Source organism: Schistocerca piceifrons, chromosome 5, assembly GCF_021461385.2.
Source record: "Schistocerca piceifrons isolate TAMUIC-IGC-003096 chromosome 5, iqSchPice1.1, whole genome shotgun sequence".
Lineage (NCBI taxonomy): Eukaryota > Metazoa > Arthropoda > Insecta > Orthoptera > Acrididae > Schistocerca > Schistocerca piceifrons.
In genome coordinates, this window is record NC_060142.1 from 489,111,939 (window position 1) to 489,137,901 (window position 25,963).

A 25,963-nucleotide genomic window follows, 5' to 3' on the forward strand; every position below is an offset into this window, starting at 1 on the left:
AGTCGTCAATGACAGGCAGCGAGTAACTATGTCAGACGAGTTTAATAATTCTTGACTGCTCGTTTAAATGCATGTAAGCTCTCTATAGCACATGAGAAATTTAAGACCTTTTAGTGAGCACCTTTTCAATTACATATTGATTTCCTATGGACCCTACTCGGGGCCGAGCTTTCGCGAAGTGTGGCGGACAAGCCGACTAGGGTGAAATGGTTCAAATGGATCTGAGCACTATGGGATTTAACTTCTGAGGTCATCAGTCCCCTAGGACTTAGAACTACTTAAACCTAACTAACCTAAGGACATCACACACATAAATGCCCAAGGCAGGATTCGAACCTGCGACCGTAGACTAGGGTGACGTCGCAAGCTCGATGCAGGGCCCGTACATCTCATTGGCCCCGAGGCAACCCTGGCTGACAGCCGGGAAGCCGCCATACCCCACCTGATTCTAATAATGGTAGAGGCTGCAGATGCGAAAATGTAGTGACAATAGCGACTTTGACAAAGGGCAGATTGTTATGGCCCGGTTTGTGGAAATGAGAATCTCGGAAACGTTACAAAGTGTTGTACGCTCACACCTTGTCGCAGAACGTAGAGGCCAGAGGTCTGCCAGTTCTGTATAGCGGGATAAACAGCGAACTGGTGGACAGACAGCGAACTGGTGGCGTATCTGATGACGGAGTACAATGCTGAAGCAGACATGTTTCGGAGCTCACTGTTCAGCTCCGCAGCAAACCTTAGTTTTCCCCTGCTGACCCAATCAAGTCGTCAGCTACGATTACAATGGGCACGGGATCATCAAGATTAGACAGTGGGTTAATAGAAGTGTGTCGTCCGAATCAGCCATCGTGCCATGGAGACAGACTTTTGGGGACAATATTATTCTACGGAGAACTTCATCTGACCTCCAAGGAAGCTGTGGAAGTAACAGAAGAAAAGATGACAATTTTGGACTGTGTGACTAATACTGCAGATCATCTGTAGTCCTTTATACCTTCCCCCATTTTTATGGTATTTGCCAGCAGGACAACTGTTTGCTTCACAGCGCCTGAATAGTGTTATAGTAGTTTGACGAGCATGACAGTAAATTAAGGTTGATGTTTTGACCACCAGATTCGCCTTATCTTAACGAGATGGAACACATCTGTGCCGCAATCGGGCGTCAGCTTCGGGCCCACACTTTACTGGACCCTTAATTAACTGGAAGGCCTTGGCTTATCTGTGTACATCGGATGGCACATACCTTCGGAAAGCTACCAAGGGCTTACAGTGTCCAAGCCACGCAGAATCGCTGCTGCTTTGCGTTCCAAATGAGGACGAACTCGCTATTAAGCAGGGTGGTCATAATGTTTTGCTTCATCTGTGTAACTATTTCATCAGCTTCCTTCAGTTAGTCAAACTGTGTCATCTGTTTCTTTTCCTGCCTATTCCTTCTTAGTTTTCCGGTTTCCCCATCCACACTCATGCTCATAAATTAAGGATGACTGCAGAATGTGGTGCCACACAACGTGCACTACACAAAACTGGCGCCAATAGCATGGGCACATAGGGAACATTCACGACACAGATCTGTAAGACCATGGTATTGGTGATAAGTTGAGAAAACCGTACCGAAACGCATGTGCTACAAAACGCCATGTTTCCTGCGCATGTACCCCGACATCAGTATGGAATATGATCATCATGCGCACGTACACAGGCTGCACAACGTGTTGGCATACTCTGGATCAGGAGGTCAAGCAGCTGCTGGGGTATAGCCTTCCATTCTTGCACCAGTGCCTGTCGGAACTCCTGAAGCGTCGTAGGGGTTTGAAGACGTGCAGCGATACGTTGACCGAGAGCATTCCGGATGTGCTCGATGGGGTTTAGGTTTAGAGAACAGGCGGGCCAATCCATTCACCTGATATCTTCTGTTTCAAGGTACTCCTCCACGATGGCAGCTCGGTGGGGCCGTGCGTTATCATCCATCAGGAGGAAGGTGGGATCCACTGTGCCACTGAAAAGGCGGACATACTGGTGGAAAATGACGTCCCAATACTCATGAACTGTTACAGTTCCTCTGTCAAAGACATGTAGGGGTGTACGTGCACCAATCATAACCCCACCCCACATCATCAAACCACGACCTCCATACAGGTCCATTTCAAGGACATTAAGGGGTTGGTATCTGGTTCCTGGTTTAAGCCAGATGAAAACTCGGTGAGAATCACTGTTCAGACTATACCTGGACTCATACAATATGGGACCACTGTTCCAATGACCATGTAGTGTGTTCTTGACACCAGGCTTTACGGACCCTCCTGTGACCAGGGGTAAGTGGAATGCACCTTTCAAGTCTCCGGGCGAATAAAACATGTCTGTTCAGTCGTCTGTAGACTGTTCCAGTGGCTGCAGTAAGGTCCCGAGCAAGGCTACCTGCAGTACTCCATGGCCGTCTGCGGGCACTGATGGTTTGATATCGGTCTTCTTGTGGTGTAGTACGCTGTGGACGTCCCGTACAGTAGCGCCTGGACACGTTTTCTGTCTGCTGGAATCGTTGCCATAATCTTGAGGTCACACTTTGTGGCACACGTAGTGGCCGTTCTTTGACCTGCTGAGTTCACCAACCTCAAGTCGCCCTAGTATTCGACTCCTCATAACGTCATCAATATGTGTTCTTTGAGCCATTTTCTACACACAGTCACCATTAGCACTTTCAAAACGTCTACACACTTACTCGCTGCACCGTACTCTGACATGCACCAACACACCTCTGCGTATGTGGACTGCTGTCAGCGCCACAGTGCGACGACCGCAGGTCAAATGCACCTCATGGTCATACCCCGAGGTGATTTAAACCCGCAAACCGCCCACCAGAGCGTTGTTTCACCATGTATCAGCATTATCCTTAATTTATGAGCATGAGTGTAGTTTTCAGTATTCTTCTGTGGTGCCACATTTCAAAAGCTTTCAGACTTTTCTTGTCGATGCCGTTTATCGTCAGCGTTTCAGAGGCTATATTACAAACAAGTACTTTCAGAAAATACTTGCTGGTGCTTAATTTATGTTAAACGTTACAATATTCTAATGGATCATTAGGGGAGGGAGGAAAAAGTCACGATTCAACGCATCTTGCTGCAAATGCAACGATAACACTGAATCCCTACTACTTTATTGGACTTGCCGAAGGAGTAGCCCAATTTATTTCGCACGTCGATTTGTATAACATTGTACACATGCCAGAACAGTGTTGACAAGCACAGCACGCGCAGTTGACTAAATGCAAGCGAGAATGTTGTTGGCATGTGGCCGGCTGGCCTTTCCAGGGATGAAATGCCCCGCCCATTGGACGTGAGGCGTCAGTTGTGCGTCAGTGTTCTGCAGGTAGACCAAGCAAAGCGTGGATGAACTGAGAGTCGTGTACGGATACGCGACTGGAATACCGCAACAGATGAGAAACCACTGTCGATCACACGGCGAGGTCAGCACGTGTGTGGATAGATTTTGAGCTCAGGGAGTTAGCTGTGACAAACGCATGTATCGATGTCGCGATAGACTGTCAAGGAATTTCTGACGGGTTCTGGGTGTAGCTCATTGTACTCATTTTCTTTTTTTAAATAACATAGTAGATTATTCTTTTTTGCCATGTTTTGTAAATATTATGCCGCTTCCCCACTGTCTCACAAAAACTGGGTGTTTGTGGACTTATTCATAAGTTTACGATTAGGAGCCTCATCATACAGTACGTTCAAGACGCTGTATTAGAATGGCACTGGCATCAGGACCTTGTATTTACGAGTAACGTAGATAAGAAATGGGACGAATCCATAAATAAATAGTAGGGGTAGTGAATAGTGTCAACATCCTTGCGCAGTGGTAACTCCGGTTCCCGTCAGATCACCGAAGTTAAGCGATGTCGGGCTGGGATAGTGCGTGGATGGGTGACCATCCGGTTTACCCAGCGCTGTTGGCAAGCGGGGTGCACTCAGCCCTTGTGAGTCAAACTGAGGAGCTACTTGATTGAGAAGTGGCGGCTCCTGTCTCGTAAACTGACATACGGCCGGGAGAGTTTTGTGCTGACCACATGCCCCTCCATATCCGCATCCAGTGACGCCTGTGGCTGAGGGTGACACGGCGGCCGGTCGGTACGGTTGGGCCTTCATGGCCTGTTCGGGCGGATTGGTGTATAGTAGACTTGGATTTGTTGGTAGTGCTATAGCAAATTTGATGGGCCTGTGAAGAAAACCACGCTCTGTATGTTGTTATTAAGTTTCCTCAATCATGAACTGTAGAGTAACTGATGGAGAACACCCAGTTGAAGACAACTTGGTTGTGTCCGGACTATGTGTCGTCTCAAAAGATGTCTCAACATTCACACCGGTTTCAACTGATAATTTGCTACAGCTCCGTACCCACACATCCCACGGAACTTGTTGACGTGCGATGGCTTGCGTGCCTTAACGTCACAGATAGCGATACAGAAGGTGCAATCACATCAGAGGGGAGTGCGTGAAGAGGCCATACTAATATATTAACATGTAGTTCCAGGAGAGAGCGAGCAAGCTTTTCAGTAGTAGCAGAGTCTGGATGGTTGACTAACATATTTCCGTAACGTGAGCGAACATGAGCTTGCTTCAGAGGTACCGCGAACGGCTGAATGCAACGCGAAACTGCTGACATTATATTTCCTAACGACATGGAACTCCACTGTATGATTCAATGATTACGGCATCACGTTGGATAAAGGTAGTCTCCCATTCAAATATCCAACAGGAAACCAATAATGAAGATGTTGTCATCACAGAAATCAACTTTGGGATTCGAAAAGTCGGAGTTTTGATTTTTAGATCCATCAGTCGGGTAGCTAGATTACAAAACGTAATACAAAGTTGATGGCATAACATCGTGGAGAGAAGTTTCGCTGTGTCATGAGAGGGAAAGAAGCAGCTGTGTTTAGACAATTCTATGTAGATGTAAATCACAAATACACAATAGGTCTGACTGAGGCCAGGTTATCGAAAGTGAAACGTTAAAAGCTCTGAAGCACTGTCCAAATGAAACTTAAAATAAGACCCAAAATGACAGAATTTGTAGAGCCCTGTTTGCTTGGTGGTCTAAAGTTCATATGCTGATTTGGGTTAGGATGAAGGGAACTAGATAAGCTGCTAAGTAATTCATGTCCAGAAAGGTAACTCGATGTTGAAAGTGAGGCACCTGGTATGGCATTCAGAAGCAGGGATGGGCTAGTGGAGGTTTGGTTTGGTCGATACAACTATCATAAAGTTAAGGCTGTCTTACATGGAGAATGGTGATAGAATACAATCGCTATACAGAACTTGTTAGCTGTTTCAGTTGATTTTTTTTTTTTTAGCTCTTGTGATTGGATACTTAGTAGTTGAAAGATTCGTTTAGAGTTTTGGATTTGCTTTTGATATATAATAAACGTCATTAGTGCTTGGTATTGCAGTGAAAGTCGTGGGAGTTCTCAAATTTCGTAAAACTGCCATGGTTTTCCGACAGTGAGTGAAGATATCAAAGTGCCTTAGTTTTAAATATGATGTTTTGCACTGCGCCCGTTTCTTCTGGAACGTTTCGTACACAGGGCAGAGTGCCTACATCAACCTGACGGCACTTGGCAGGTCCGCGTCCATTCCGCTGTCCATGGATGACGACTCGCCCTACCTGAGAGATCTCTACTGGCCACTTAACGACTCGTGGCAGCTCGCTGGCTTCGATGGCGCAGAGGATGGACACCTCATCGGTAAGCAGTTATCAGTAGCCACTGCCTAAATTTATCTCAACATTTCCATACGTTATCCTTTACATCTACTTTGTCATCGTCTGCCTATCCCTTTCTGACCTTATTCTTTTTAATTATTGTCCCTGCATTTTCGCTTTATGCTAGGGACAGCTACAAACGCTCGTTTTTCTTTTAATTTGTTCCTTTTTTTAAAATTTGGTATACGAATACATAATTTTGCGACTCACAGAGGTGTCTGGTATCATTCACCGAAACGAATAACATGAATTCCTATTTAATCTGTTTGATAATGATAAAAACTAGGAAGATGCCGCTGATGGTAAGTTTGGAATTTGGGAGCATTTGGTTGTAACAGTTACATGTAATTTATTGAATGAACGGCCATTGTCTAAATGTTTGGAAGGTTTGTATGTCATATTTGTTGCAAACGAAGGCATCGCCCACAGGCAACGCAGCGACCTTTGTAATTAATATCCAGGCTACACCAATTAACTTTTTGGCCAGAATGAAAATAAAAGATATATCAAGCAAATGTTATTTAGCTGCCAGGGGGGACATTAACCTACATGAGTGCCTTTCTTGTTACTTTGTTTGTTACGAAGATATAAAGATCAGTACGTCATTTTCGAATATCACCCTACATTGTTAATTAGTAACACACATCACATCCTCGAGAACTGTCAAAAAAGTACCATGTTTTCACGTAAACATAAAGTTGAACTCTAAAAGAAACGGAAACGGAGTACTGCAAACCATTGTGCGTTAAAAATGGTAGAACATTCAAAGGTGCTCAAAGTCTTTCATGGCTGCTTCCAGCGTAACCTGTTGAAGTGAATTAGAAGCAAGCAACGGCATGTTTTCTGGAGTTGTTGGAATATCACGATAGACATCATTTTTTATTGATCCGCAGAAGATATGCGTCTAGAGACCGAGAAGGCCAATCCTCTATACCTCCATGAGCAGTCCGTCTGGCAGTATACATTTGGTCTAGAACACAACGAAAACGCAAATTAATATGTACTGCACACCCATCTTACTGGTAGCATAAGGATTCTGCTACTTAGATATATTTCATCTAGAAGGTGAACAATAGTTCGTGTGAAATAGTTAGTACATCTTCTGCTATCATGTTGCCATTTCTGAAACAATCTTAGTATCAAGTATCGTGAATCAGACGTTAACTCATCATCTACGGTGATGTTCCACCTGCGTAAGTCTCTTTTTGGTTTTCAATGGACCAGTAATGCATGTTCTTTGTACACTCTGACAAGGAACCTCGTAAGTGCGAGGTCGTAAGTTTAATCTTTAGAAAGGCTCATTTGAAAGTGTTGTATTAACAGTTATGACAGGAAAAATATTAGCTGCTAATGACTCACCACGTGCTTCGGGAGGGTGACAAAAAATGAGTGTCCGAGAGATAAAGAGATCAACTTTCTATGGGGTGTATGTACTTCACAAAATGGATATCGTCGACATTCAAGAAATGTTCAAAACAAACTATTAACGTGCACCGTGAACACTGAATGAAAAATGGCGCGCCGCAGTGATCACAAAGTTGGGAGTTCGCAACATTAAGATTGAAGGCGTGCAGGACGTTCAGCTAGATATGCATTCTTAAAGAATGTATATAGAGATATATTGGTCTAATGGGATGATGAGCACTGATGAAATGTGTGAGGCATACAGCCGAATGCTAAACAGTTTGTCGTGATGCTTATCGTGAAACTAGCTATTCCTCGAGGCGTAGCTGCAGATACTGCGATAATGTGTTTTATAGGCACGGAAAAAACCAACATCCAGAGGCTGAATTTATACAGTGGTTCCAGCTGGTACGAATTGCAATGTCACGTACTTTTCAGGAGTGATAGTTCGCTCTAACGTAGTCCTTTTTTTTTTACGCAGTCCAGAAATGAAGCAAAAGCTAGGTATTTTGACCTGCTGTTGGCCAAAAACAGTGCTCATACCATAGTTGTAGTTCTCTTACGTCCATTTTCCCACTCTCGCTTGATGTGACTTGCAACATCACGCACACCAGAAAGAATCGTAGGGGGCAGAGCACCTCCAACTTCTCGGAGCCTAATAAACAACTTTCTAGCCAATTTACCATCCAGATAAATAACGGCATAATTGTATACGAATGGGTTAACGCACTGATGTTACTTGACCTTGATACAGCTCTCTAGGCACTTTCATATACATCTCCTCTTCAAATCCAGATTGGCTCGAGTTGAAAACAAATTCCTTATTGAAAGATGGGATACGTTTCTTTATTTCATCTACAAATTTTTATCTGATTCCGCAGTTTGTTGTGCATAGTCAAGTTGATGTTTTGTTTAAAATTTCATAATCTTACGTTTTCCAATTCTGTACCACTGTTTGAACATATGGAACCATCCACTGATTTCCTTGAAATTACTATAATCTATGTCACCCACAATTTGATGTGCATGACGTTGTGGCTTACTATTAGGCACATCCTGTAAATTGTTTCGAGCATTTTAGAAAGCGCAAACACCAGTTTTTGTAACAAATGTACCTTGTCCCCCCCTTGCATATCCGTGATTTTTCTTACGCATTACACGGTCATATTGCCGCTCACTTATTCGAGATCTGTTCGTAAATGTTTTCTTTATTATTCTGAGGAAGATCTTCCATGTACAGAATTATGTTTAGTACCCGCTCGTTGGGAAACGACTGTTCTTTACTGTTTCACTGGAGATGGGATTTGTCGTTCCCTGCTCGACAAGGATGATTAACTACATGGCCGGACACCTGTTTAAATATCACTTTGAGTTTTAAAGCACATGTCGCCGTCATTGTACTCCTCATCTACATTGTCCGCACACTTGTGCGTATACGATACCACATATTCCACTGGCTCATCTTGCAGAAACACGAAGATTTAGTCCGTCACTTTGTCAACTTCGACAACTATTGCTGTAAATATAATCCAAGTTCTCCTTGTTAATCATTGCTATTCTCTGATCTGTATCAACACCACTAACACTGTGGCATAGCTGTGAGTTACTCGTCGACTAAGCAGTTCAACGACGCTGCATACACTCACGCTCTGCTCACCATGGGATATCTCCAATCCCACCCCGTATTGCCATTAACAGCCAATACTTTGGTTGCGTGGTTAACGATATATGGGACACTGAATGCCGTAAACATCGTTGGCCTTTTGCCACCTCGTACTTGAAGGGTACTTTGTAAGACAAAGACAGAGGCACAGCGCGAAGGATTTATCCGAAAGGGACGGAAGTCGGCAGATGTAATGTACATGTACGAATAAACCAATGATTATAATTTTCGAGAAATTTGATGATTTACTCAAGAGCAAGAGTTTCATAAGTTAAGTAAGTCAATAATGCATTGATTACCACTGGCTCTTATGAAAGTAGTTATTTGGCTTTGCATTAGTTGATAAAATTGTTGGATGTCTTACAGATGGACGTCGTGCGCAAAATTTGTCAAACTGGTGCGTTAGATCGTCAAAATACCGAGCTAGTTGGAGGGCCCTGTTTACAATGCTTCAGTCGTTATCAGTTGGGCGAGATCCGGAGACCTTGCTGGCCAAAGATAGGGTTTGAAAAGCACGAAGACAAGCAGCAGAAACTCTCGCCGTGTGCGGGCGGGCGTTGTTTTACTGAAATGTGCGCCCAGGATGGCTTGCCATGAAGGACAGACAAACGGGGCGTAGAAAATCATGGGCGTACCGGTGTGATGTATGGGTGCTGCGGACAACAACCAAAGGGGTCTTGGTATGAAGAGAAATGCGACTATAGACCAGTATTCCTGGTTACCCAGAGAATGGCGGATGACATTTAGGTTGGTATCCCACCGTTGCCCGAGACGTCTCCAGGCACGTCTTCGGTCTGCAGTCTCCTTGGCTGGAATAGAATTTTCTTCACTGATGAGCCCCCCTTCGAAGTGGGTCGCGATGACCAGCAAAGACGCGTCTGGAGACGCTCCCCGGAAGGCGGTGGGATACTCATCTGACTGTCGCCCGTCGTGCGGCCCGACAATCAGGAACGATTCTCTTCTTTTCACAGCAGGACCTCTTTCGTTGTCATCCATGGCAGCCTTAAGCATTGCAGTACGTCCACGATATTCTGCTCCCCGTTTTGTTGCCATTCATGGCAAGCTTGCATTTCAGCAACATAATACCCATCCACAAACGATGAGAGTTTCTACTGCTTGTCTTCCTGCTTACAAAACCCTACCTTGGCCACCAGTGTCACCGTATTTCTCCCCGATTGAGAACTTACGGAGCATTGTAGGCAGGTCCCTACAATCAGGTCGGTATTTTGACGATCTAACACTCCAATTGGACAGATTTTGGGACGATATCCCTCAGAAGAGCCAAAAACTGTATCAACCAGTGCCGAGCCGAACAAATTCTTGCATAGGGGCCCTGGGTACACCAAAGCGTTATTGACTTGCACAATTTAAGACGGTCTTCCTCTTGAATAAATCACTCAATTTTTCTGAAACTTTAATCATTCTTTTATCTGTACATCTGCTTCATACGTGTGCATCACGTCTACCAATTTCCTTATTCAGATAATTCCTTCGTGGTTCCTCTTATTTGTCTTAGAGCGTATTTTCCAGTCCTTTGTTTAAGAAACAACACCGATAACTGGAAGATGGGAGATGAAGATCTGGTTGTCAAGCGTTTACTGCTGTGTCCACTCACAGAAGAGTACACCATTCTGGAAATCATTCCCACGCAGTTCTCTGTACCAGTGTACATGACAACGTCGGATCTGGCGACCTTTCCAAGCTTTCGTTTGCACAGCTGCAGATTCATTGCACCAAAAGTGAGAACTTGGGCGGCTTCATCTTTGGGATTTCTAATACGATATCGTTGCCTTTGGTTGAAACTCCGTGTTCCCTGATTCGTCAAGACAAGATAAGAGAACATCCGCGGAGAAGGTGGATTCTTGTCTCTATGCTGTTCTAGAGATCGTCTACCTGAGTAGCATTACGCTTACTTTCAACCATAAAAAATAAACGTAATGATGACTCAGTTTTTAATCAATAACTGCCTTTACTGTACACAATATATCGTTTAGAGATACTGCAGTGCTATTCTACGTGTATCCGTATTGTAAATAAGAAGACATAATTGCAGTTACAGTTCCGATAACTAACAATGTGCGAAGTGAGTTGCGTTTCTGGCCTCTCGTCGTTGGTGCACTTTGGACTCACACAAACCTTCGACTGCAGACGGTTGACTGAAAGACCCGGTGTGCCATTTAGTTGTATTTCCATTTGTTTGCTGTTGACTTCAGCAAGTGGACGAGTGATGTTAAACACGCAAACCAGCACTTTGTATTCGTACAAAAGAGTGAAAGCTAATTTTGCAGGCTGCTACCATCGGTCGCGGAGTACGGACATACACTTCTGGAAATTGAAATAAGAACACCGTGAATTCATTGTCCCAGGAAGGGGAAACTTTATTGACACATTCCTGGGGTCAGATACATCACATGATCACACTGACAGAACCACAGGCACATAGACACAGGCAACAGAGCATGCACAATGTCGGCACTAGTACAGTGTATATCCACCTTTCGCAGCAATGCAGGCTGCTATTCTCCCATGGAGACGATCGTAGAGATGCTAGATGTAGTCCTGTGGAACGGCTTGCCATGCCATTTCCACCTGGCGCCTCAGTTGGACCAGCGTTCGTGCTGGACGTGCAGACCGCGTGAGACGACGCTTCATCCAGTCCCAAACATGCTCAATGGGGGACAGATCCGGAGATCTTGCTGGCCAGGGTAGTTGACTTACACCTTCTAGAGCACGTTGGGTGGCACGGGATACATGCGGACGTGCATTGTCCTGTTGGAACAGCAAGTTCCCTTGCCGGTCTAGGAATGGTAGAACGATGGGTTCGATGACGGTTTGGATGTACCGTGCACTATTCAGTGTCCCCTCGACGATCACCAGTGGTGTACGGCCAGTGTAGGAGATCGCTCCCCACACCATGATGCCGGGTGTTGGCTCTGTGTGCCTCGGTCGTATGCAGTCCTGATTGTGGCGCTCACCTGCACGGCGCCAAACACGCATACGACCATCATTGGCACCAAGGCAGAAGCGACTCTCATCGCTGAAGACGACACGTCTCCATTCGTCCCTCCATTCACGCCTGTCGCGACACCACTGGAGGCGGGCTGCACGATGTTGGGGCGTGAGCGGAAGACGGCCTAACGGTGTGCGGGACCGTAGCCCAGCTTCATGGAGACGGTTGCGAATGGTCCTCACCGATACCCCAGGAGCAACAGTGTCCCTAATTTGCTGGGAAGTGGCGGTGCGGTCCCCTACGGCACTGCGTAGGATCCTACGGTCTTGGCGTGCATCCGTGCGTCGCTGCGGTCCGGTCCCAGGTCGACGGGCACGTGCACCTTCCGCCGACCACTGGCGACAACATCGATGTACTGTGGAGACCTAACGCCCCACGTGTTGAGCAATTCGGCGGTACGTCCACCCGGCCTCCCGCATGCCCACTATACGCCCTCGCTCAAAGTCCGTCAACTGCACATACGGTTCACGTCCACGCTGTCGCGGCATGCTACCAGTGTTAAAGACTGCGATGGAGCTCCGTATGCCACGGCAAACTGGCTGACACTGACGGCGGCGGTGCACAAATGCTGCGCAGCTAGCGCCATTCGACGGCCAACACCGCGGTTCCTGGTGTGTCCGCTGTGCCGTGCTTGTGATCATTGCTTGTACAGCCCTCTCGCAGTGTCCGGAGCAAGTATGGTGGGTCTGACACACCGGTGTCAATGTGTTCTTTTTTCCATTTCCAGGAGTGTATTAGCTGATCCGCTCCGCGCGGTCGTTATTTGTTAACCTTCCGCGGACGAGTGAGGCGATTCGTAGTCTTCGCATTCTTGTAAGTGTTTATATACTAATACCGTCGTTCCCACAGAGGAGAATCGATTACTTGCAGAGTAATGCACGCTGGAATTGTGTGTGTTTTCCTAGCCACACGCTTGCGACGAAAGCGCTACACAGTTAGCCTCACAAATGGCCGCTCGCCCTGACACTGGTCAAGTTGTTGTTCATCGGCACTGCAAATCTGCCATCAATATGTTCCGACACATATCTCACTGCCGGCGATGTCCGAAATCAAATTCGTTGTGAGGTCCAGCAGGGTCAACTGCCAGTTCAGAACCAACAATTTCTACAACAACAGGGACTACAGCACAAACAGGGACAGCAGATTCTGCAATATCATCAACAACAGCTAGAATTTCAGCAGCTACAACTAGCCCAGCAGCAACGGTTTCAGCTACTGCCACTACAGCAACAACAACAACAAAAATCAAAGACGACAACAACATCATCGTCATCAACAACAGCTGCTGCATCAGGTGACCAGCGAGTCAGCCATTACTGTGACCCTAACGGCTTATCACTTGAAGCCGACGCATTGAAACATAAGCCGCAGCAAAGCGATCCTCTTTTCAAATGGCTCTGTGTCGACATCTTATATGATATGAGGTTCGGATCGCCCTTCATCATCGCACTTCATGATAGTTTAACCAAATTTAACAACATGATTCTCTTTCTCAGAACGCCACAAGACTCTTACATATGATACGGACACTTTGCTCGGATGTGACCACATCCATTACTCCATGATCAGCAGTTTGTCGGACAACGCAAAACGTGTTCTTGTGAGCATTAGTGACACTTGGAAGGACCGGAACATTCCAGCAGAGTTGACGATTCAAATATTAGTGCCCGTACTGTAACCTGGGGAAGATCCTGGTCAAGCAACATCATACCGTCCGATTACACTGTCGTCAGTTACGTGTAAGACCTCTGAACGTCTTCTCAAGCTCCGCTCAAAATGTTGGTTAGAAAATAAAGACTTGCTCCCGTAGACGCAATACGGTTTTCGTGAGGGCGGAAGTGCTTCTGACAGTGTATTACACCTCTCGTAATGACGCACAACGAAAAAAACATTCCTGAGTAACTGGTATCTCATGGCTTTATTTAGTGATTTCTCGAGGGTTTATTACAATGTCATTATACGTGAACATATTAACAAACTGAAACTGCTTTATTTATTGATTTCTCGAGGGTTTATTACAATTTCATTATACGTGAACATATTAACAAACTGAAACTGCTACACCTCCCGGTGACGTATTTACGAATTATATATAGTTTGCTCTGCTCTCGTACAGTTTACGTCAGTGGCCAAGACGACGTGTTATATGGCCGTCGTATCCTGTCCCGTGGCCTTCCGTAGGGTACGATACGGAGTCGCTACACGCCCTGTATGTCGCCGACATAGAAACTCTATTTAGCCCCAACATCAAAGTTCTGTACGCGAACGGCGCACGTATATACGTGCACTCGCCTGCTTTTGTGTGATAAAATTACGGATTAACGATGCATGCAAAATGCTGGCCACATGGGAGTTTCGAAATGCACTCACTCTGTCGCCCAAATAATCTGACGCGGTGATGTGTACGAGCAAAATGCGCAGTTACGTCCCTCCAGAATTTCAGCTTGATCCGTACAAGCTTCCCTTTGAGTTACATGCTAAGCTATTTGGCGTCTACTTCGATCGCAAACTGACGTGGAAGCGTCAAGTTGCTTACCTCGTAGGCAAGGTGGAGTACGCTGCGAATATATTGCAGGTGCCTGCTATAGTTCGGTGGGAGAGAAACCGACAGTCCTCTTCACTTTGTTCTTGATCCGCTCTGTCTGCGATTATGGCAGCATCGCCTACGGCAACGCAACGAAATCGGCTTTGCGCCAACTCGATGCTCTCCATTGTAGAGTGAATCGTCTTGTTCTACTGTTAGTGGAAGTGTCTGCAATGCAGACGTCGTCATTTTATTTTCTCTACGGCCTCTTTCAGGACTATGGTTCAATTTGGGTGACTCACACAGGTACCTCATAGAAGAACACCGAACCGAACTCATTTTAATAGCTCGCAGTTATGAGGCGAGATACCTTTCCACTAGTTCTACAAGACACGAAACTTATTTGCTTTCGCTCTTCATTTGATATTTTCCTCGATCAAGCCCCGATTTCGTGTTTGCTTGGACGAGGACGAACATCATTCTTGACTTAGAGCACTTCATTATGCGACACTGACCATTGTGCGCTTGCATCTATACGGATGGCTCTAAAATTGAGGGGGATGTACGATACGCCCTATTCAGCCCCTCTAATAGCACTTACCAAGTGTTTGCATTTCCGCCTGAATCCTCTATCTACACGGCTGAGTTACTGGCAATCAGGGAGGCCATTTACTATGGCACACACGCGTTCAGTCTGGTACTGATGCTTACGGACTCCCAAGACGTGTTGCAGAAACTGCAAAATCCGGGAATTGATGACAAAACTAACATATATGTATTGGACGTCATGGATGCCGCAACAGACAAACGAACATTGGGCATAGACGTCCAATTACGCTGGATAAAGGAGCATAGTGGCATCCGCCTCGCCAAGAAGATTACGGGAAGACAGATACGCCCAACACCGATCCCTTATACGGATCTCAGGTCGACGATTAAGACAGCTGCTTATCACAACTGGAACTGTGAACAGCACATATCCGAGCACTATAAAGACGGCCACCTACCAGACATACAACGGAACTTCACTTTTCCATCACGGTTAGCCTCGGTAAAGCTTAGTAGACGTCATACGACATCTATCATTCGCATGAAACTAAGGAACAAGTGTTTACGCTGCCCACCTACACTGGTTCAAAATTATCGATTCTGGACAATGCGATAAGGACCTAACGTCGATGGCAGATCTGAACCAAGTCATATTGGCGTATATCAATAACATAGCCAATCAAGCGATCTTGTACAGGAAATTTAGTGCGAGGTACTACTCCCTTCCCCACAAGTGTAGCTGCTTTCATTACCGATTTCATATATAGCACAATTTGCTTGCGGACAATTTATAAGACGCTAGTATTCAGCTACAAACTGTAAATTGCTGTGGCTCTCGTCCTCTCATCGACAACTGGATCATAATTTTGTGTTTTTGGTTCAAATGGCTCTGAGCACTATGGGACATAACTTCTGAGGTCATCAGTCTCCTAGAACTTAGAACTACTTAAACCTAACTAACCTAAGGACATCACACACATCCATGCACGAGGCAGGATTCGAACCTGCGACCGTAGTGGTCGCGCGGTTCCAGACTGTAGCGCCTAGAACCGCTCGGCCACCCCGGCCGCCAATTTTGTGTTTTATTTTGAGTTACGAACTTATATTTGTAACCGGTCTCTGTCGTCCGGCCTTAAACTATAAGTTGCTGTGGACATCGTTCTTCCATGGAACCAGCCCGATTCGAAAACTGGGTCGGAATTTTGTGTTTTTATATTACGTTAAGAATTTATATTTGTAATTCGTACTTTCATTGTGCTACGTGAAATTTACAATTATAAGTTGGCATTATTGTAACTACTGCTGGCTGTAAGGTGTTTGTTACTTTGTTTTTATTTTGCATTAAGAACTTATGTTTATATCTCAAACTCTTATTACTGTTCTAGTGTGAAATTTGCAATCGTATTAAAATGGCTAAGTTGTAATTGCTGCTGGCTGTATGATCATTGCTGCCAAAAGCCAAAACAAACTAATATGAAAGTAAGTTTTGTGTTAAGATTTTAAAAACGTCATGTTTACGTAAAAGGGACACTGCGATATATTTTGTAAATGGATCTTGAGTAGAGGGTTACCGAATAAAAAATACAGGGTTCTATTTTTAAAAAAATGTATTGCTGTTTGTACCTGCGTAAAAGTTACTAGAAAGGCAATCATGCTGGTTAATGTCCCCCTGGTAGCTAAAGAGGATTTACTTGAGTCAGTTTTATTTTGCTTCTGGTCAACAAGTTATTTGATGTGGTCAAGATAAATGGAACGCTCTGTAGAGGTAAACCGGCGAAGATCGCGTGCTGTTTGATTTATTGAGTGTTTCTCTCATCGGTGCCAGCATCCTCAGATATTCATTGCCCTGGTTGCGAAACGTTAGTGGTTTAACGTACCGCTCTGTGTCATCCCCACCATAATGTTGGCTATGATGCCGACCTGTACGTGAAACCTCTAACTTGTCGCGGATAGGGCAATGAATATCTGAGGATGCTTGCGCGTGATGAGAGAACCTACTCAATAAATCAAATAACACGCGACATGCGCCGCATTGTCTGTACGTTAATGTAATGTTTGTGTTGGATCTGACTCACTGTATCATTTGCGTTGCAATTTTCTCGTACCTAAACGCAAGGAAACAGCTTTTAAAGTTAACTGTATGTGAACCTTTACAACTGTGTACAAGAACTGGATTCGATATCAGATATTCACATTTGACCGAACGTGCACTACTCTCTCTTTAAGCGAGCTTGGAGCACTCACAAATTGCTTGACACTGTCAGAGATTTTCTCGAATTCTTTCAAATTCTCAACACGGACGAAACAGATCTCAACATTACAAGTTTTTCATTTAATCTTCATGAAATTCATCTTCAATCATAAATTGTATAAATGCACTTTCTAATTATTTAGAAACAAATGACATAACTGTTCATCACACGAGTACCCACTAAAGGAATTGCAGGCCGTAGAGAGGAAGTTATAACAATCGTACAACCTCTTTTCCTCATCGTAATTGCAGTGTTCCCTTATCGTCTTTTATTACGCGTATCTGGTTGCTCCCGTCAAGCTGCGTGACCTTGCTAGAACCTTGGCTGTCAATCATAGTGTATAACGTCGGATGCGTAACCAAAACCAATAATATTAACACTTTGAACACTATTGTAGAGAAAGCTGAACTTCCTTACTATTTCAGCCTCGTTTATACTGAATATTAATTAGGATTTCGTACTACTTTCGGAGAATTTAGCGGGCAAACTAGAGGGTTGTTGTATCCATAAACGAAGTATACACTTCACAGCGCTATTACCTGTTTATTAGCGTTTCCTACTAAATAATAGTGACTGCATTTATAACTGGGCTAAGAACCAATGCTAACTCACATTGGACACTTTCCTCCTGAAAATCGTTAGTTCTTCCGACTAATACCGGTCAGCACGTTCTGAACGGCCGAAATTCGAAAGTAAATCTGTTCATTAAACTTAAAGCACATACTGTATTTATAGTTTAATAAATGCAACTATTGCACTTAGTACTAGAGTGAAACTCACACGCCGGCCGAAGTGGTCGTGCGGTTAAAGGCGCTGCAGTCTGGAACCGCAAGACCGCTACTGTCGCAGGTTCGAATCCTGCCTCGGGCATGGATGTTTGTGATGTCCTTAGGTTAGTTAGGTTTAACTAGCTCTAAGTTCTAGGGGACTAATGACCTCAGCAGTTGAGTCCCATAGTGCTCAGAGCCATTTGAACCATTTTTTTGAAACTCACACGATCTTAAATGACTTCCTTTTTGCACATTAAGAACTTTGAACGCAAAAACGAAATCTATAACTGTTGTTAGGGTGAAGTTACTCAAAATTTGAGCGTTTTAGTTACTGAATTTAAACTAAGGAAATTTAAGAATGTCCATCAAAAGATCTCCACTGTCTTACTTTAATAATCCGTACAAGCATGGCATTCACTGTTGTTACTTTCCCACGCACTAAATAATAATTCTGTGATAGGATTTAAGTAAAATAATGGAAGGTAATTGAAATAAGATGGTAAACTGGCTATAGTTAACTGTCAATACGTTGAACCAAAAGCACTTGTTTTAACACATATTGTTAACATAAGTCCTACCTCCCGTTCATTGATAATGAATTAAATTTCGTGCAGCTAGCCTTGTCAGAAGCAGTGCAGTGGAGAATGTGGTAGAAAAATACTTCCACAGATTCGTTACCTCTATTATTAATTACACAGATCAAAAATGCCATAATGTCTGCCTTTGAGGAACTTTCTTGGAGGCAGATGGTGTAATTTTTGCTGCATATACTGTGACCTGGAAAAGTCCTGCGCCCACTGTTACAACTTACTAGGGATGACTTACTGTCGGAGAAGTGCTATTTATCACCCTCTTTCACGAATTTCTCCAGTTTTAGCATAAAATATATAATATCTTCAGTGCGCCAATAGATGTCTTCACTGACCACTGTTCGCTGGCTTCTTTCTACAATCCAGTCTGTTTGCGGTATACTTTGTTCCACATACGTGGGGAACACAGAACGGAACCCACAAGAGACGCCTAGCAACGCTATCTCGGCAGTGATTGCTTGGTCAATCTACTCCTCGTAGAAAAGTTCACAAAAGTTAACGACTAGGGAAAATAACTTGACCGTTCTCAGGGTTAATGGCTTCCCTACTTCTTTGACACAATACTCGTTTTCTTCATAGTAATGAAATATAGCATCCTTAGAAAAAGCTCGGATTTTACAAATATGAATGTTTGAAATCTGTATGTATTTAACATCGAAATCAAAGTGTAGTTACTAATCAGAGTTTACTTTTACAATGGTTCCATTACAATTTTTCCCGACAATAACCATTAATTAATCATTACCAAACGAGGTCATATATCGACAACATACTACATGAATGTAACAGTAATACTTCCAGAATTGAAGGTAGGAGACTAAGTACTGGCGGAATTAAGGCTGTGAGGACGGTTCCTGAGTCGTGCTTGGGTAGCTCAGTGTTAGAGCACTTGCCCACAAAAGGCAAAGCTCCTGAGTTCGAGTCTCGGTCCGGCACATAGTTTTCATCTGCCAGGGACTTCGAACAGTAATGCTGTTTCGTTAAGTAGAATTTAGATATGGAAGCTATCTGTGCACAAATTGGATGAAAAGAGATTTCGTCTTGAGGCTAAGATTAAAAGACAACATCCAGGAACAAAGGGGAGCAAATAATATTTAACGTAACGATCAGCAATAATTGGTGCAGTGGGACTCTGGCATATTGATTAAAATTACCACAAATGCAATGACGGGAAAAGATGTCAGCAAGTGCGAGGTATCTTCTAGCTCTGACGCTAAGCATAGCGATGTCATACTGCCAGAGCATTTATCCCGGCACTTGGAGAGGAGTTGACTTCTGGCGGCAAGCCGTAAGCCACCAAGGAAGAGGTTATACCGATGACGGAGTGCGGTTGATACTGGCGATCTTCGCACAGCAGTATTAGAGAGGATAACAAACAATCAAATGGAATGCTCAGTTTTGGACAAAGCTGGAGGCAGATTTGGATTCATTGGCAGGTGACTGGGAACATGCAGTCAGTCTACAAAGAAAACTGCTTAGAACAGACTTGTACATTCCAGCGTAATATTCTGCTTAGGTGAATGGGATCCATGCCAAGTATGACTGGCGGGCAATGTTTGACTCAGGAGAGAGCATCACGGAAATGCTGAGAAATCTAAATTGGTAGAGGTTTGAACATAGACCGTAGTTACGCCTCAGGCCTGCTTACAATGTTTCAGAAACCACAATTAAGGAATCGTGGAACATACACTCTAAGAAAGAAAAAAAAGACTCAGCACGAAGTAATTATCAGAATGGGACGGAAATCGGTAGATGTGATGTGAATGTACAGACATACAAATGATGACAATTCAGAAAAATTGGATGATTCATTCCAGAGAAAGAACTTCACAAACTGTGCAAATCAGTAAGGGGTTGGTCGATGTCTGGTAGTTATGCAAGCAGTTATTCACCTTGTCATTTATTTATAGAATTTTTGGATGTGCCAAATTCTGTCTAATTGGCGCGTTAGATTGTCAAATCCCGTACTGGTTGGAGGGCCACACCCATAATGCTCCGGACGTTCTCAGTTGGGTAAGGATTTGGCAACCTTGTTGGCCAAGGAATGGTCTGGGAAGCGCTAGAACAAGCAGTAGAAATGCCGTATGCTCGCGGGAGTTATCTTGCTGAAATGTAAGCGCAGGTTGGGTTGCCATGGAGGGCAACAAAACGGGGTGTAGAGTATCTTCGATTTATCGCTGTGCTGTAATAATCCACTGATGACAACCAAATGGATGCTACGATGGAAATAAATGGCACCCCAGACCACCACTGCTATTTGTCGCCGGCCGGAGTGGCCGAGCGGTTCTAGGCGCTTCAGTCTGGAACCACGCAACCGCTACAGTCGCTGGTTCGAATCCTGCCTCGGGCATGGATGTGTGTTTAGTTAGGTTTAAGTAGTTCTAAGCTCTAGGGGCTGATGACCTCAGATGTTACGTCCCATAGTGCTCAGAGCCATTTGAACCATTTGCTGTTTGTCCGGACGTATGGGGGGGGGGGGGGGGGGCGACAGCTGGGTTAATATCCTACCGTTGTCCGGGGCATCGCCAGTCACGTCTTCACCGGCTATCAGCTCTCAACTTGAAGCGGGACTCACTGCTGAAGTCGGTTCTACTCCAGTCAGTGGGATTCTGATAATAATAATCACTTCTTGGTGAGTCTTTTCTTGTCTTAGAGTGTGCTACAGCCTAGTAAGTACAGATACCGTAGCGACCGCGAAGGCCACATTGGACTAATAGCAGCGCACAAAGTCACAGTCATTCTCGTTGAAATCTATACGTGATCGGACCAGAAAGAAGCTGTAACAAGCAGTACAATGGTCAGTACAATCTGTTACACGCTTCATAGTAGTTAGCAGAGTATTTATGTAGATGAACATCTACGGGCGAAAGGTAATGAGACTGACTACGCTGCGGGCGATCTGGCAACGATATGTTGTTTCACGTACTTGTGTAGACCTGTGTGCTCATCCCTTTCAGATGCTCAGTCCGAGTTTCAGTTCTGTACAAGCATCACGTGATTTTTGAGAAGCCATCAGTGAAGTTTTGTTTTTGTTGTGTGTTACAAGAATGGAACAGCGGAGTTTAGAACAACGTTCTGCAATCTGAAGTTTTGTGTTAAACTTAGGGTATCCGTGACTGTGACCTTCAAAATGCTAATACAGCACTACAGGGATTATACCACGTCAAGAGCACAAGCTTTTCCACGGCATAAATTACTTTTGGAAGGCCAGGAACATGTTGAAGATGAACTTCGTTCAGGGAGACCTTGAACTTCAAAAACGAGACGAAAATGCCAAACTTGTGCGCGCTCTTGTGAGAACAGGCTGGCTTTTTACAATGAGGATGATGGGTGACCTGTTGAGCTCATAGCCGGCCGAAGTGGGCGAGCGGTTCAAGGCGCTACAGTATGGAACCGCGCTACCGCTACGGTCGCAGGTTCGAATCCTGCGTCGGGTGTGGATGTGTGTGATGTCCTTAGGTTAGTTAGGTTTAAGTAGTTCTAAGTCTAGGGGACTGATGACCTCAGAAGTTAAGTCCCATAGTGCTCAGAGCCATTTGAACCATTTTTGTTGAGCTCATACACTTTTACCGTACACCAAACTTTGATAGAAAATTTGCACATGCAAAAGGTTTGTGTCTAAATGGCCCGGAAAACCCCACAACTGAGCGGAAGGACCATAGAAGATACGTTTGCGTTGGTGGTCTTGAAAGGTTGTCAATGACCACGATTGGCTCAGTCGTGTGGTCACAGGTCATGAATCCTGAATTTCGAGTACGACTCTGTGACAAAGTGAGGACTGGCACACTGGGGCATCTACTCGAACGAAAACAAAAAAAAAAAAAAAAAATCCAATAAGCAAATCAAGGATGGAAACAATGCTGAGTTGGTTCTTTGACAGTAGGGAAATTGTTCAAATGGCTCTGAGCACTATGGGACTGCTGTGGTCATCAGTCCCTAGAACTTAGAACTACTTAAACCTAACTAACCTAAGGACGTCACACACATCCATGCCCGAGGCAGAATTCGAACATGCGACCGTAGCGGTCGCGCGGTCCCAGACTGTAGCGCCTAGAACTGTTCGGCCACCCCGGCCGGCAGGGAAATTGTGCATAACCTCCTACCAAGTGTTTTACAAAGAGGTGCTGGAAAGGCTCGGAAAATGGTTGAATCAGGTGAGACCGGTCAGTGCAGTCAAGTGGATGCCGCAATATGACCACGCCACACGGTCAATTTCATCAGGGAAATTTTGACCTCAAAAGGCGTTCGTGTTTTTCCGCAGGCCCCCTGTTCACCTGATCTCAGTCCTTGCGACGTTTTCATTTCCCTAGGTGGAAAATGTCTTAAAAGAGCGTCATTTTGAGACTCTGGATGACAATCAAAAGAATGTGACCGACGTTTTAAAGGCCTTACCAGTTGAAGCAGAGAATAGGAAGAACACCTCCGTTGGAGTATAGCTGCCGGAGGAAACTAATTTGAAGGTGATATTATTGTTGTTTGAAAAAATAAAATAAAAACTTAGGTGGATAAAACATCAGTCTCGTTATTTTTCCCACGCAACTCGAATTTCCATACGAAAAAGGCACTACTTCTCGTCGTAGTTTATACATGCACTTACACGCAGAGTATAAAAGACGATAACTGATTTTATTCATTTAGAATGTTGTTGAATTCAGTACTCGTAGTTCAAAGAAAAATTGCTGAGGGAGACCGCAACCAGTCCCAAAAAATGGTTCAAATGGCTCTAAGCACTATGGGACTTAACATCTGAGGACTTCAGTCCCCTAGACTTAGAACTACTGAAACCTGACTCACCTAAGGTCATCACACACATCTATGCCCGAGGCAGGAGTCGAACCCGCGACCGTAGCTGCAGCATGGTTCCGGACTGATGCGGCTAGAACCGCTCGGCCACAACGGCCGGAAATCCCAAATACTACTCGAGAACTGGCTTGTTTCATCGCATTTGCCTGTTTCGTTACTCTAGGCCTACTTTTATATTGCTATACTTACTTTATTACGCTGTAAATGTCGTCAGTGGTATGTTTCTGTCCCTAAAATGCATGAACGATGAACAATATCTACCTTTCTCTCTTTCCTTCATTTCAATTTTTGTAAGGATTCACGAAATACGTAAACAAAGACAGTATGTATATAACCTGTTGTTAAACATGGCAGACGGATGTCTCATAACATTACTCGCAACAGTCTCACCGGCAGCCATGTGTTCTGCAAGTAATTTCGTTCTTTCTTTTGTGGCTACGTTCGTAGTATGAATGTAGTTGCAAGATGCTTGTGGTCTCTTGAAGGATAGCGAAACGTTCCATACATGTTGGTTCTTTATCTCGCAAGTGCAGCGCTATGTGGTACCACAGTCGGCAGTACTGGTTACTTTCTCGTAATGAACAGGTGACTTCCTGGGCGAGTTCCACTCGACACCACGGCCTCTGCTGAGACAGCCCTCCGGTCCTCCGGAGCCGGAGTTCGACTCCGGGCTGGTGACAAACGTGACGGCGCAGCTGGGAGCCACGGCCTACCTGCACTGCCGCGTCAAGAACCTGGGTGAGCACGCGGTGAGTACCGCCACCGAAGGCCCCACAACGTGGTACCACACTAAACACAAGCACGAATATCCGCTTCTGAAAGACAGCACAGGTGCATCACCGAAGCATGTCGTTTACTCGTAGACGTCACAACAGTTTTCATGTGACTCTTTTATAAATAAGATCTAAAGGGTCAACGGAAGCGTCCGATACCACCCGTCTGCTTTGACCCACGACATAAGGGTGTTGTGGTGTATGACGTCACTACAGCGCGGAGCTTATGAGTTGGTTGTGTTTCTAGATGTCGTCTTGTTGTGCTTTTTGTGTATTTATTGTGTAACGAATGTGTTTTAATTTACGTAGGGATGTGTGGCTTTTGAATTTTTGAAGTGTTGTGGTTTTGGTTTTGTTTCTCGTAGTTGTAGGTGGTAGTTTTTTCCTATCAATAGTTATGGTTGACCTATATAGGTCAAGGGAAGTGTCTGATTCCTGAACATTTTGTAATTTTTTTTGTTCATTTTGTGTTTTGGGATCGTGGTGTGTCTTTTTTTACTGTTATTTTTAGCTTGTCCCCTCCTTAAAACCCAAAATATCCCGCAGCTGCCCCGTTAGTTTGATTGTATTTTTGGCGGCAGATATTACTGTCTTATTTGTACGTATTTTTGTCTTTGTAATCGTGTGTATGTAGTGAGATCATAGGCGCCGTATTGGAAACGCTTAGAACAGCAATTTCCGCTATATTGATGACGTCATTGGTAAAAGAGGTGGGTGGAATCGGAGACTTCGGTAATCCCGATCTAAATTCATCAATTTTCTCTTACCACGTATATCTTTGCACAAGTGCGGTAAAGTGTGAACAGTATTTTTATCGCATTTTCATGAAATTAACCGAAATGCGACGTCACTCTAACGCGATTAACAATGTACTTGCGTGATAAATTACGCCAATGTACTTGACATACGTAATACTACGACGCCTGTAAAATAGTAGTCCGTATAGTTCTTTTAAGCGGGATGCGCAAGATACGAGGACGTAAACGTATAAACTTCTTTCATGTTGCTCCCAAAACTGATGAGGTTAATAACCAACACATTTTATTTTAAGTGAACTGAACATATGAAGAACGTAAATCATCCATTTACTTTTAATAAGTCAACGGAGGGGCATTGTGGAGTACACTGGAAAAGAACTAAAAACGTGATATATAAAAACACGTAAGTACTGGCCGTGATGGTACAGTGTTTAGAACACTAAATTCCGGCGCTGGAAGTCCCGGTTTCAGTCCCCGATAGGGGCAGAGATTTTTCCTCGATACAGTTCCTCTGAAACGCGACCTCTCCGCTGAACTTGCCACCCCTCGCCCCCCCCCCCCCCCCCGCCCCCCCCCCCCAAAGCAACGCAGTGAAGGAAGGTTGTTCTGTACATACCGTGAAGTCAACAGCCTGTTTCAAAGTAACTAGTAGTTACTACTCCCGATGTCAATGACCTGTACTCTGTGGTCATGGCTAAATTAAACATTTTAGCTCCTATAATCATTATACGACACTGTATCTCTACTGGGCATGCAATGACTGTGTAACTTCCGGGCAGATTGAAACTGCATGTTGGACCGAGACTCGAACTCGGAACCTTTGCCTTTCGCGGGTAGGTGCTCCACCGACTAACAGTCCCAAGCACGACTACCCTTCCCGTCCTCACAGCTTTGCTTCCGCCAATACCACATCTCCAGCCTTCCAAACTTCACAGAAATTCTCTGGCGAAACGTTCGATACTAACATTCCTGGAAGAAATGATATTGCGGACACATGACTTAACCACAACCTATGAGGACGGGTAGACAGTGCTTGTGTACGTCAGACGAAAATAAAGAAACGATTTTATACTGTTCCCCGAGTTATGTAATATTTTGGCCAAGCGCAAT

General features: G+C 44.6%; 1 protein-coding gene across 1 annotated transcript in view; it reads left to right on the forward strand.

The window, feature by feature from the left end:
- Positions 1–25,963, forward strand: part of LOC124799099 — a 266,488-nt gene that overhangs the window by 173,254 nt on the left and 67,271 nt on the right. Inside the window, exons 4-5 of the mRNA XM_047262637.1 lie at positions 5,582–5,740; positions 23,908–24,071. Coding sequence (XP_047118593.1) covers positions 5,582–5,740; positions 23,908–24,071 — 323 coding nt within the window. The remainder of the gene's footprint in view (positions 1–5,581; positions 5,741–23,907; positions 24,072–25,963) is intronic.